Source organism: Microplitis mediator, chromosome 3, assembly GCF_029852145.1.
Source record: "Microplitis mediator isolate UGA2020A chromosome 3, iyMicMedi2.1, whole genome shotgun sequence".
NCBI lineage: Eukaryota > Metazoa > Arthropoda > Insecta > Hymenoptera > Braconidae > Microplitis > Microplitis mediator.
In genome coordinates, this window is record NC_079971.1 from 5757644 (window position 1) to 5770703 (window position 13060).

The 13060-nt window shown below is 32.7% G+C and overlaps 1 protein-coding gene and 1 long non-coding RNA gene across 4 annotated transcripts; one reads left to right on the plus strand and one right to left on the minus strand.

The window, feature by feature from the left end:
* Positions 1-1962: 1962 nt before the first annotated feature.
* Positions 1963-7322, minus strand: LOC130664386 (uncharacterized). Of its 3 annotated transcripts, none has more exons than XR_008989391.1 (4): positions 6930-7322; positions 4063-4370; positions 3671-3977; positions 1963-3487 (listed from the first exon to the last, which is right to left on the minus strand). It is a non-coding gene; the product is annotated as an uncharacterized LOC130664386 (long non-coding RNA). The 3 variants fall into 3 exon arrangements; XR_008989392.1 differs by lacking the exon at positions 6930-7322 and adding an exon at positions 6661-6748; XR_008989393.1 differs by lacking the exon at positions 6930-7322 and adding an exon at positions 6037-6106.
* Positions 7323-7714: 392 nt separating this feature from the next.
* Positions 7715-11129, plus strand: LOC130664382 (zinc finger protein 256-like). The gene is made up of 3 exons (XM_057464193.1): positions 7715-9279; positions 9387-9546; positions 9609-11129. The coding sequence occupies exons 1-3, from the start codon at positions 7910-7912 to the stop codon at positions 10389-10391; spliced, it is 2313 nt and encodes a 770-aa protein (XP_057320176.1). The 5' UTR covers positions 7715-7909; the 3' UTR covers positions 10392-11129.
* Positions 11130-13060: the final 1931 nt, after the last annotated feature.

Here is a 13060-nt window from a genome sequence, read left to right on the forward strand (position 1 = left end):
CAATGACCTGGCAAAGCATTTTTTTTTTTTCACTTCGCTGTGTTGTAACTCGTTTAAATTGCAATTGAAACAAGTCACAACTATATATAGCGTAGCTTAACAGTCAAAATTCGTTGATTAACTTTTAGGCCCTAGATTCGCTAAAATTTCTCGGTATTCGAAATTCGCCAATTGTTACGATTAACTTGTGCTACATCTTATATTACCGAATTGTTAGTCATGTGTTTTGAGAAATTATTTATCGTAATTATCTTCTTGACCCTCGTCATTTCATCTACTTGACTTGAATAATTTACGAGGCAATTTATTTTGATCTGATTCACTTATGAATTTTTTACGAAGACAAAAAAAAATCGTTAAGAAGAGTTTTATACATTTTTTTTCTTTGTGCTTTTTTTTTAAATTTCTTTTCTCTTGCCATTCAGCACTTTGCGCGATAATTGTCGGGTGCAGTGCAACATAATTGCGTAATTCTCGTGACGAAGACATTAGCGAGCCCAGGAGGGAACGAATGAATTCATGAAGTAAAGATGTCGGGGGGCGTAGTTTTAACAAGTGTACTTTTCTTCTATTCTTATTGTACTCTTGTTCAACATAATCTTCAGACATTAAAACGTTTTAACACTTTTAATAGTCACTATATAATATATAATAGAAATAAATTAATTATGGAAACAATAATCGGCTTTTGCAGATAATTTTAATGGGAAGTATTAAATTACCCATAAAAATCAAATATTACGTAAAAAGAAATTATTAGTTTTATGAAATAAAAATAATTTAATTTCGTGCCTGTAGAAAATTGATTTTTAAAAAATAAAAGTTTTTTTTACCGATTCACTGTAGGAAATCGTGAATGAATTTGGAGTGATTATAGATTTTACTTAAATTCAAATTCACTCAGAGTTCCGGAGTTTAAAAACAAATCTTCTGCATGCGGAGTAGGGTGGTCGTTAAAAATTAAATTTTCTTAGGCGCTTCATAAAAAGCTTTTTTTTAGTGAAAAAATACGTAGGGAATATGGTTTTTTCTTTTTAAGTAAAAAGAACGGTTCCATGCGTTTTGAGCACCTGACAAAATATCCCCGACAAAATATCTCTGGACAAAATATCCCCAGTTTTGTGTCAGTTTTTTTGGCTTTTTTCACTATTTTTGCTTTCTTTTCATGGGGATATTTTGTCCGGAGATATTTTGTCGGGGATATTTGGTCAGGTGCTCAAAACGCCTGATACCAAAAAGAACACGTGCCGCAGAACGATCAAAGTTCATTTTTCGATACAATCGCGGTTTTTTTTTAAATATCTCATGAAATATGGAGATTAAAGGAAAAAATCATAGGTACAATTTTGTAGGAAATTAAATTCTTGACAAAAAAGGTCATATTCATTTTTTTTTATAAAATGTGTATTTATGACGATATTTTTAAAAAACTTCTTTTAGATCTGATGTATTAAAATGCTCAATTGATAAGATCTAAAAAAGTTTTTTTTAAATATCTTCATAAATACACATTTTATAAAAAAAAATGAATATGACCTTTTTTGTCAAAAATTTAATTTCCTACAAAATTATTCCTATGATTTTTTCCTTTAATCTGCATATTTCATGAGATATTTAAAAGAAACCGCGATTGTATCGAAAAATGAACTTTGATCGTCCTGAGGCACGTGCTCTTTTTACTTAAACAGAAAAAACCAAATCCCCCACGTATTTTTTCACTAAAAAGATGCTTTTTATGGGGCGCCTTAGAAAATTTAATTTTTAACAACCACCCTAATGCGGAGTAAATAGGGAGTTTTTTTCCGGTGAAAGATTTCGAAGTGATCTAGATTTTATTTAAATCCTCATTCACTCCGATTTGGAATTTTAATATTAAAATAAATTCCCTTAGAAATGAATTTGACTTCGAATTGGAGTTTAAAAATTATAATAAACTTCCTTTCGGAGTAAATTTTACTCCGAGGGCATTAATTAAATACACAGTTATCCAGTCTGCATTTACTCCGCAAATTTTTCACAGTATATCGGTTTTTTTTGCCAATATTTACGCCTATTTAATTCAACAAATAATCTATCAGTATTTTTCGGTTCAATGTTGAATTGAAGTACATGAAATTATCAACCGAAAATTTAGCTCAATTGTGTATCGGATTTAATGTATTGTCAGTTGAATGTGTATCTAAAGTATCCATCAATAAACTAGTGTGTCCAACATGGCAATTCAATACTAATTTTGGTTGAGAATTATATTGACCATGAAGATCGTAATGTGCTTGCATTACCAGCGGAATAACGTACAGGATGATGCGACGAGCCATGCATGACACCCTCTTCTACTTGCCCTGATGTTCATCAGCTCATGGCTTCTATTCTGCCTATTATCCATATTAATCCAGATCAATAACAAAAAAAAAAAAAAAAAAAAAAAAAATGAAGAAAGAAAATATCACATAGAAAATCAAGATGCGTTACATCTGAAATTATCAAGTGACAAGGGGACGTAATGTAAAAAAAAAACTGCGTATAAATTATTTACATAGGCATCAAAGTTACTCCTAAGTGTTCTAGATCAAAGCGCGTTGAATTCATCAGAATTATTAACGTTATGAAATGTATATACTTATTATACTTTTAATAATTCAACTATGATTTATACAGTAAAAAATCGGGAGTGAATTCGGAGTAATTACGGATTTGATTTAAACCCGAAATCACTCCGTCACTCGGAATTCCGGAGTTTAAAAAAATCAACCTGCATGCGGAGTAAATACGAAGTGTTTTTCTCCAGCTGAGTGATTTCGAAGTGATTTGGATTTTATTTAAATCCGCATTCACTCTGACTCGGAGTTCCGGAGTTTTATAAAAAATCACTTCGCATTTGGAATAAATACGGAGTTTTTTTAGCGGAGTGATTTCGGAGTGATCTGAATTTTATTTAAATCCGCATTCACTCCAATTCGGAGTGTCACATTTATAATAAACTCCCCTTCGGAGTGAATTTTATTCCAAAGGCATTAAATAAATACACAGACATTCGGTCCGCATTTACTCCGAATTCAGTCCGTCACTCGGAGTTCCAGAGTTAAAAAAAAATCAATTTGCACGCGGAGTAAATACGGAGTTTTTCTCCAGCGGAGTTATTTCGGAGTAATCTAGATTTTATTTGAATCCGCATTCACTCCGATTCGAAATTTTAATATTAAACTAAAATCCCCTTCGGAGTGAATTTTACTCCGGGGTATGAAATAAATAAACAGTCAACCGCTCCAAATTTACTCTGCTAATTTTACAGTGTTATAAATGTGTGCATAAAAAAAGTAACAGTAATAAGAGAAATAAATGAGAGAAGGGAGAAATAGAAAAAAGGATAAATAATTGACGATGAACAGGTAGTTCAGGACATATCCGTCGTTATCTCAAGCTTTCTCATCACAATAGCTCCGTTCTGCAACTTTTTTCAATAGTACGCTCAATATTCAATATACACCTAAAACAAAAAAAATATCAGACAGTTTAAAATCATAAAGTACAGTTATTTTTTTCGAATCTATTGACTTTACCCACATAACTACAGACATTTTTTATTTTCTTGACAAAATAAATAAGTTATTTTAGGTCTTAAGAGAGGCATAGTGAATAAAGTTTATTTTAATATTTGATGATGACTTACTCTCACCTTCGCACCATCGCTATAACAGTTAACTGACATTCCTCATCATTATATAATCATCTTTTAATTAAAGTCGCCGAATGATTACATTCATTTCGTCTCTTTTTTTATTTACATGTACAATCTAATGATTACCAATGCGTTTAAAACTTTCAAAATTTAAATACGACTACAGTCAAACTCGAGTTCAGCTTCTTCTTTTTTTTTTTTTTTTATTTACAGGTACGACAACGAGGTCTATCCAAGGTCAGACGTTACCTTATATCATTCATACCACCCGCGGATTTTTTATTACCAGTATCTGAACCTAAGACGATAAATAATACATGTTTTATGACCGTAAATATATACACGGTTGTAATAAAATGAAAAATTTTTTTAATTCTTTTTACAAGTATTTGAAATCAATCATTAAAGCCGTGAGTCATTTAAAAATTTGAGTATCACACAATATTTGATATATTCAACTGATACTTTTTAAACCCGCAGGGTAATTGATACATACAAATCGTCCCATCGGGATTGGAGAAATACGAGGGGCAAGTTTATAGTATTATTGTGCTCTATAGTTGTAGGGTAGAGACTATTTCTGTCGTTGCCGTTGCTGATGCTGATGCTGTTTGATGCCCATGACGACCCGGTATCGCCTTCACGGTTCGCTGAATCAGTTTTCTCCCCCCGGACTTTATGTCGCGGCCACCTTGATGAAAAAAACAGTTATATAATACTAGAAAAGTTTATTATTTGGCGAATCATTGATTCATTTGCTCATCGCATACATTTTTTTTTAACTTCCCGCGGTGAAAATTCAAAATTTTCAAAAAAGAAAAGTTACACTGCGAAAAACCGGGAGTGAGTTCGGAGTAATTACAGATTATATTTCCCCATCAATTCAAATTCACTCAGAGTTCCCGCATTTTAAAAATATGTACTCCACATACGGAGTAAATTCGAAGTTTATTTTTCAACGGAGTGATTTCGGAGTGATCTGGATTTTATTTAAATCCACATTCATTTCAATTTGGACTTTCAATATTAAAATAAACTCACCTTCGGAGTAAATTTTACTCCAAGGGGATTAAATAAACACACAATCATTCGCTCCGCAGTCACTCCGCATTCACTCCGGATTTAATCCGCATTCACTCCGCAAATTTTTTACGTTTTGAGGTCCTAGGAAATTATTCTGACTATTTCTGAATGGACGTTCATGTGTGTGAATGTATGTATGTATGTGTGTGTATAAACTTTTTTTATCTGACGATATCTTTGGAACGAATCAACCGATTGGCGGCAATCGAGCGGGCTCACTAAGACTTAAAACTGATTAGATTTTGAAGTCAATCACCGAAGTAGTTTACGAGTTATAAAAAAAATAAAAATTAGTTTTTAAGTTTTTCTTACATAACTCGTGAACCGCTGGACTGACATACTTCCAAGTTCAATAAAATCTAAGTCTGAACAAGATCCTTTGATTGCCGCAGAAAATATCCAAGTCGGTCGATTTGTTCCGAAGATATCGTCAGATAAAAAGTACTTTTTTTAAACTCGAAGAACTCAAAAGTTCTTTGAGCTCGAAAACAGCGGGAAGTTATAATGAAGTTGGCCCACAGAGTCAACCGTTTTTCAATTTTTTTTTTATTACTTGATTGAATTTAAAAAATAATATTGGTTTCCATCAGTAAAAAGTTTTACATTCGATTTAAATTTGAAATAATAAATGGATATACATTTGAATTTATTTGCAGGAAGTGATTGTACTCCATCAGCCAACCATTGAGTTCGGGATAATTCTTACAAAGGTCAAACTGGTTATAGAAGATTTATTACACGCGTTAATTAAATAAATTAATTTTTAATAAACAGTTAAATATATTTATTTTAATGCTTAAAATTATTTTATAAAATAGTATGTTATCTAATTGTCGAATCTCTAACAATTTAATTAAGAATGATATTAAAATAATAATTTATGATAATTAATTCAAAAATTTAAGCGAATAGTGAAATTTTGTTTGACAAGGCGATAAGATAAATAAAAGATTAATTATTTTTAACATTTAAAAAAAAAAAAGATTTATTTTTTGTGAGTGTGAATGCAGCAGACATGAGATCATATATAAATTTTAAACAAATTAATTAATTAATTAATTAATGAAAATAATGAAATTTTAAAAAATGCGCGTACTGATTTTTTCGAATATTTGAATACGAATTTTTCAATTTTCATTTTATTTATTTATTCAAAAATTTAAAAAATTGCTAACTGTCAGCTGCATTCACACTCATATTTTTTAAATAATTTTCATATAAAAAATATCATTATTGATTTTTAATTTTAAAAAAAAATAAAAGTTTCAAATTACCAGTAGATAAGTGAAAATTTTATTAACCATCAGAGCAACTTTTTATATTTAAAATTAAAACTGCAGAGGTCCTCACGGCTCGACTAAGGAAATTGCGAGTGTGAATGTAGCAGACATGAGACAATTGATAAATTTTAAATAAATAAATAAATTTTTAAAAAATGCGCTTACGGATCTTGTATTTTTCTAAATACGCATTTTTAAATTTTTACTTTGCTTACATTTCATTCTTTATTCTAAAATTTAAAAAATTACCGTCAGCTACGTTCACACACATAGATAATTTCTAATTTCAGTTGAATAATTTTTCCATTACATAATTATTCATTACTAATTAAAAAAAAAATAATCGTATGTTAATCTCAAAGTTTTAAATCTATTTTTATAATCACGTCATAAAAAAATATCATACTTAAGTTAGCCGTCTAATAATTTTTGAATTTCTTTTCAAAACGTTAAATTATAAAAAAAAAAATATTTTTAAAAATTGCACCTGTAGTTTTTTAAATTTCCTACCCGTGCATTTTTTTTCTTTTTTTCCTGTAATTGATTAATTTAAAAAAAAAACTTCAAACTTTAAATTGTCTTAACTTCAGTCATTTATTTTAATAATTCAAAATTTACCGCTCAAACTAGTCAGCGCTTAGAACTGGAAATTTTTCAATTCTTTATCACAAACAAAACAAAAAAATCAAATTAAAATTAAAACTCCATAAATATTAGATATCGCGAAAAAAAAATTAAACAAACGGTTGAACAAAAAAAAGTTGAGCCTTCGATCCAAGATGTCGCTGGGTGACAAAGGCGGAATAAAAACATGGAGAGGGTAAAAGAGAAAGAGCGAAAGGGAAGTGCCCCAGTAGAGCCACTGCTAAAGTATTAGATGACGTTACCTAAAGCCACACTGCTCCCTCCAAAAATGTTGTTATATTGGTAATATTGTTTTTTAGTAGTTTACAAATAAAATGGCCGATATATGAGGCTATTTTATATGGAGATATAAAATATGCAATTTAAGTTAAATTAATGACCAGCATAATTACGCGTAATAGTATTTGCGGGAAATATAAGTCGCGCAAAGTGTCGTGATATTAAATATAATATAAGTTGTGGTGTTTTATTCCCGTGTAAAGAAGGTGGAGGTTGTCTTTTACCGTCGGTTGCCGTCGTGAGACGCCGCGGGGCCCTCGCAATACCGAAACGAAGAATCACTCACACTGTGTGCTGTGGTGTTGGCTCCAATACACTCAAGTAAAATATAACGTGGGTAAACGAACAAATATATATCCTTTTTTTTTGTGTATCATTGGCGCGCACGGTGGCGCGGCAAATATACAAATAAACTCTATATTCTCATCATTAATAATAATATTATTTCCCAGGGGGAGTAACAATTAACGACCAGTGGCAGGAGAGACGAGGCAGCGGCAGAGGCAGAGTCAGAGTCACCGCGGACAAGAGAGACAAGGAGACACCACTCGAGGTGAACACGAGTGTCGAGATTCCAAGCTTCCTGTGGCACCCGTCTGGCGGGCAAATATAACAACAGCATCTAGAGAGAACCAACTGCATTATTTTTTAATAAAATTAATCATAACCATCTCCGGGATACCAGAACACGAATTGGTACAGGAATCAGGTCAACAGCAGCGTCCCAACTGGGACACAGATATGATACTCACGAGCAATTACTACAGCTGAGATACTGGAGTGTGACGGGTACGTCTACCTGGAGCCGCTCAAGATATTTCCCGCCGACCAATTCGTCGTTGTGGAACGAGTCGGCGCGGATGATGCGTTGACAGATAGTGAGGTGCCAACAAACAGCACAGTGGCCAGTGAAAGTGATCCCGATCACGCTACCCTTGCCAATATGTGCACGACACCAGGCAACGCGGGCAATGGTTTTGGGTATGCGTGGTCGCTAGGTGGTCCTGGTACTGAATCACGTGATAATCCTCAGGGAGAGCTAACCGCAAATATAAGCTACGCTTTTAACAATAATCAAGATCAGAGCACCAGTCAAAAAATTCAGGTTGACATAAAACCTACAAAGATTGTCAACAGTACAGCCAGACGCCCGGTGTTTACGATGAACGATAATTGTCAGCCGACACCAACAACTCATGGTCATACCGGAGCTCATAATCAAACTCACGTGACCCATGCACGTATTAAAAAACACTCGGATGTTTTTACCCTCACCTGCGACAAGGGTGGCTGTAATTGTGATGCTGCGCACACAACACCAGCACCAACTATTTTTCCTAATGCATTAGTTTTTACAACTGGTGATAAACATGCGATGAGCAAACACTTTATGACACCTATCGGGCCACTTCAACTTACCGCTGAAGAGTGCAATGAAATATTGATGAAGAGAGCTGCTGCTGCTTCGACACAGGCCACAACCAATAACGTCTCTACCAGCCAAGCCGACACTGCAACACATTTTGGTCACGTGCTTACCCACGTTAACGCAACCCAGATTGAGACAAAGGTAAAAACGCAACAGGACATGGGGAGCCAAGTCCGTGTACCCAAGGAGAGACCGTACTCGTGCTCTGAATGTGGAAAGTCATTTCTTCTGAAGCATCATCTTACCACCCATGCTCGGGTACATACAGGCGAGCGGCCTCATATTTGCGTGCACTGTGGCAAGAGTTTTGCGCACAAACACTGTCTTCATACCCATCTTCTGCTGCACAGCGCGGAGAGACCTTATCAGTGTCGCGAATGTAAAAAATCATTTACTTTGAAGCATCATTTGGTTACACATACACGTGTACATACAAGGGAGCGGCCGTTTGTCTGTCCAGAGTGTGGTAGAGCATTCCCGCTAAAACGTCACTTGGTGACACACAGCAAATTTCATTCGGGCGAACGACCATACGTTTGTTCCGAGTGCGGTGAGTCATTTTCCCAGAAGGACCATCTCACCATGCACTCGCGCTTCCACGGCAGCCTCCATCCATTTGTTTGTCCCGACTGCGGGGCAACCTTCCAACGTAAATTTGAACTTGTCAATCACGGTCGTCTTCATGGTCGAGTCCCGCACTCGTGCACCGTGTGCGGTAAAGAGTTTTTACAGAAGAGAACTTTGCTTGCTCATATGCGTCTTCACACTGGTGAGACACCATTTGCGTGTACTGTATGCGGTGAAGCATTTGCTCGTAAGGTTGATTTGGTTTCTCACTCAAAGATGCACAATAACATTACCGATGAAAAAACACTTACCTGCAGGTATTGATATATTTTTTATTATTATTTTATTCACTGACTTTTTTTTTTTTGACAAAATTATTTGTGGCGGAGAATAAAAAAAAATTCCCCTCTGTTTCTTATCACAGAGAATGTGGATTGGAATTCACCAATCGAGAAGCACTTACTCTGCATCTGAGGTTACACACGGGTGATAGAAATATTGTGACTGACTTGTGTGGACTAGCAGCTGCTTTTCAACAAACACCCGGACATTTTCTAACGCAAAATACTACTGGAGGTCATCAGGTAGATATCATAATACCATAATATTTAATATATCAATACTTAACACCGTTTTACAATTAAAGTATTTGCAGATAAACGGACCCATCAGCACTCCTGGAGTGAGTCACATGCAGTGTGCAACTCAAACATCTCCACCGGCTGGTCCTAAACCTAAACCACACTTGTGTCCTGATTGTGGACGTGGCTTTGCTCAAAAGCACGGACTCTCCCAGCATCAGCGACGTCATACTGACGGTAGTTGTCATATACGATCGCACGTCTGTGACAAATGCGGAAAAGCATTTTTCCAAAAGAACCATCTCTTGCTTCACCAACGTCAGCACATGGATCCACCTCCTAGCATATTAAGACAACAGCAGAGATTAGCAGCCCAAGCTGCTGCTCAAGCTCAGCAAGGACCGCAAAGTGCTCAGCAACAGAATCAGGGACAGCAACAAAATCAACAAACACAACAAACCCAGCAGACAACACAGCAGCAACAGGTTCAGCAAGCCCAGCAACAGGCCCAGCAGCAGGCCCAGCAACAGGCTCAGCAGCAGACCCAGCAACAAAATCAACAAGTGCAACAACAACAGTCACAACAACCACAGCAGACCTGTACTGTTGATACGAAGACCATACAGTTGCAGGCAATACAGCAACAAGTACAGCAGCAGGTTCAACAACAAGTGCAGCAACACCAGCAGCAGCAGCAGCAGCAACAACAACAACAACAACAACAGCAGCAAGCGCAACAGCAACCACAGCAACAACAACAACCACAGCAGCAGCAACAACAACAACAACAACAACAACAGGTGTGCCCAGTGGACAATAAAGCAATACAGTTGAATGTCACCATGTGAGATGACTTTAAAAAAAGTGACGAATGGATTTCATCTTCCATGAATAAGAATAATAATAAAGTTAATAATATTAATAATAATAATAATGATAATAATGATAATGATAATAATATCATGAATGGTAGTGATGACAATGACTGTGACTCGGACGATGACGATGAACGAGACCAAGACGATGATGACAATGACGCAGATGCACTACTGAATGCGCACCCTGCTGCTACCCATTGCACCCACTTTTCTTGTACTAACATAACACATTAGTTATATATTTATTATAAATATATAAATATACATATATAAATATATATATTTAGAGAAGAGATAATAAAAATAAATAACGAGGAAATAAGGCATCAAGTAATCGATTTTATTACAAGAGTTATATATAAATATATAAATATATATATATAAACAAATTATAAATATTCTATTCTAATTATATGTAAGGCTTGTAACAAGGAAAAAAAATAAAAATAACCATATATTAGTGTTTTACATATACTTTTATCTATCATTTAATTTTTTAGATTCTATGTAATTAAAGTACTAAAAATCATAAAGGTGAAATAATAATAATAATAATAATAATAATAATAATAATAAAACAAAGTTAGTTGCCTTATCGAAGATATAAAATTTTAAACAAATATATATTATTAACTATTTTCTTTTGGATGCGATAAATTTAATAATAATTTAAAAAACAAAAAAAAATAATACGCGCAAATAAAAAATAAATGCATCACGTTATTTTTTTCATTTTTAACTTTAATTTGTAGGATATAAATTTATAAATAAATAAAAATTAAAAAAAAAATAAAACAAAATATTACACATTGAATAAATAACAAAGTAAAAATCAAAATGTTGAATTTTCTCCTGTTTCCCGCCAATCCTCATTTCCAAGATTAATCACTTTTAAATTAATTACATTATTGTTGGGTAATTAATAAGATTTTAAATATACTTTCTTAGAAAGTGCACATAGACATGTGTGACAATCAGTGAATGTTGACACGCACGTGGAATTTGGACATGTGTGTGTTAACGATAGAGAAAGGATTTTCAATAAGTCAGCGTGGATATGATACAAGTATATATATTTATATATATATATGTATGTATATGGAGTAATGCTAAGTGTAGAAGGTCGAGATTTATATGTATATATGTACAGTAGAGAGTGAGATCCGTAATAAGAAAGGACGAGATCATTGCGCACTTGCCGCGCGAGTTTCCACGCAGCTCTAACTCTTGGTCTATGAGTGTATGACCCTCACGCGAATCTATTGGAGTTTTTGCGTCATTCGATATATATCGTTTATCATATATGTATATAGAGCTTCTATACTTCCTATTGTTGTATTATTTATCTAGAAATCGTATCACGAAATTAAAATATCCCATACTACAAACCAATGATTCATAATTTTTACTAAAAATGTCATGAATTTGAAGTTTGCTGACGTCTAATTTTTTTTAACAAATCAATTATGGGAAAATAAAAATATGCACATGGTGAAAATTTTAAAAACTATAGATGCAATTTTTTGTAATTTATAATTTTAAAAAAATTTTAACATTTTTAATTGTCTACTAAGTTCAGGATCATGAAAAAAATGATCCAGAAGTTAACAGACAATCGGAAATTTTCGGATTTTTTTTTACCAGAAAAATTACAAAAAAAAAAAAAACTAAAAATATGCACATGTAGAAAATTTTAAAAACTATAGGTGCAATTTTTTGAAATATTTTATTTTAATAGATTTTGTTGTTTAAAAAAAATCTAAAAATTATCAGATGTCGGCCAAATTCCGTTTCATAAAAAAAAAACGAGTGCAAATGTAGCAGACATGAAATTTAAAATTATAAATAAATAGAGTAAATAATTTAAAAATTAATATTTGTAAAAAATGCACTTATTCATTTCAAAATTTAAATGTGCATTTTTATTTAATTTAATTTTATTAATTATTTACTGCCACATCCGCACTCATACAAAAAATATGATCCTGAAATTGACAGACTATCAATTTTTAGATTTTTTTCAACAACTCAATAACACATTTAGAAAATTAAAAAAACTACAAGTGCAATTTTTTAGAATATTTGTTTTTTATAATTCATCATTTTGAAATAATTCCAAAAATTATTAGACATTGGCTAACTTCAGAAACAAAAAAATATGATACTGAATTTAGCTAATAATTTTTTGATTTTTTCAAATTTAATTATAAAAAATTGCACCTATAGTTTTTTTAATTTTCTACAGGTGCATTTTTTTAGTTTTTTTGTGCAATTGATTTTTGAAAAAAAAAAATCCCAAAATTTTTAATTGTCTTCGAACTTCAGAATCATAAAATATCACATGATACTGAAGTTAACAGACGTCTGACAGTTTTTGAATTTTTTTAAAAACGATTAACTATAAAAAAAAATATTTTGAAAAATTGCACCTATAGTTTATTAAAGTTTCTACATGTGCATTTTTATAGTTTTTTTTTTTTTTTTTGTATAATTGATTTTTGAAAAAAAAAATCCCAAAATTTTTAATTGTCTTCGAACTTCAAAATCATAAAATATCACATATATAATAATCTATCAGTATTTAACTTATATGAAAAAAAAAATATATATCTCAAAATAGAAAGTTAAAACAACAAATA

Bases quoted from the DNA above. Each gene is read 5' to 3' on its own strand.
- LOC130664382 (XM_057464193.1), top strand. From the start codon at position 7,910: ATGTGCACGACACCAGGCAACGCGGGCAATGGTTTTGGGTATGCGTGG. The intron at 9,280-9,386 runs GTATTGATATAT...TTCTTATCACAG, and splicing joins GAAAAAACACTTACCTGCAG to AGAATGTGGATTGGAATTCA. The intron at 9,547-9,608 runs GTAGATATCATA...TTACAATTAAAG, and splicing joins ATACTACTGGAGGTCATCAG to TATTTGCAGATAAACGGACC.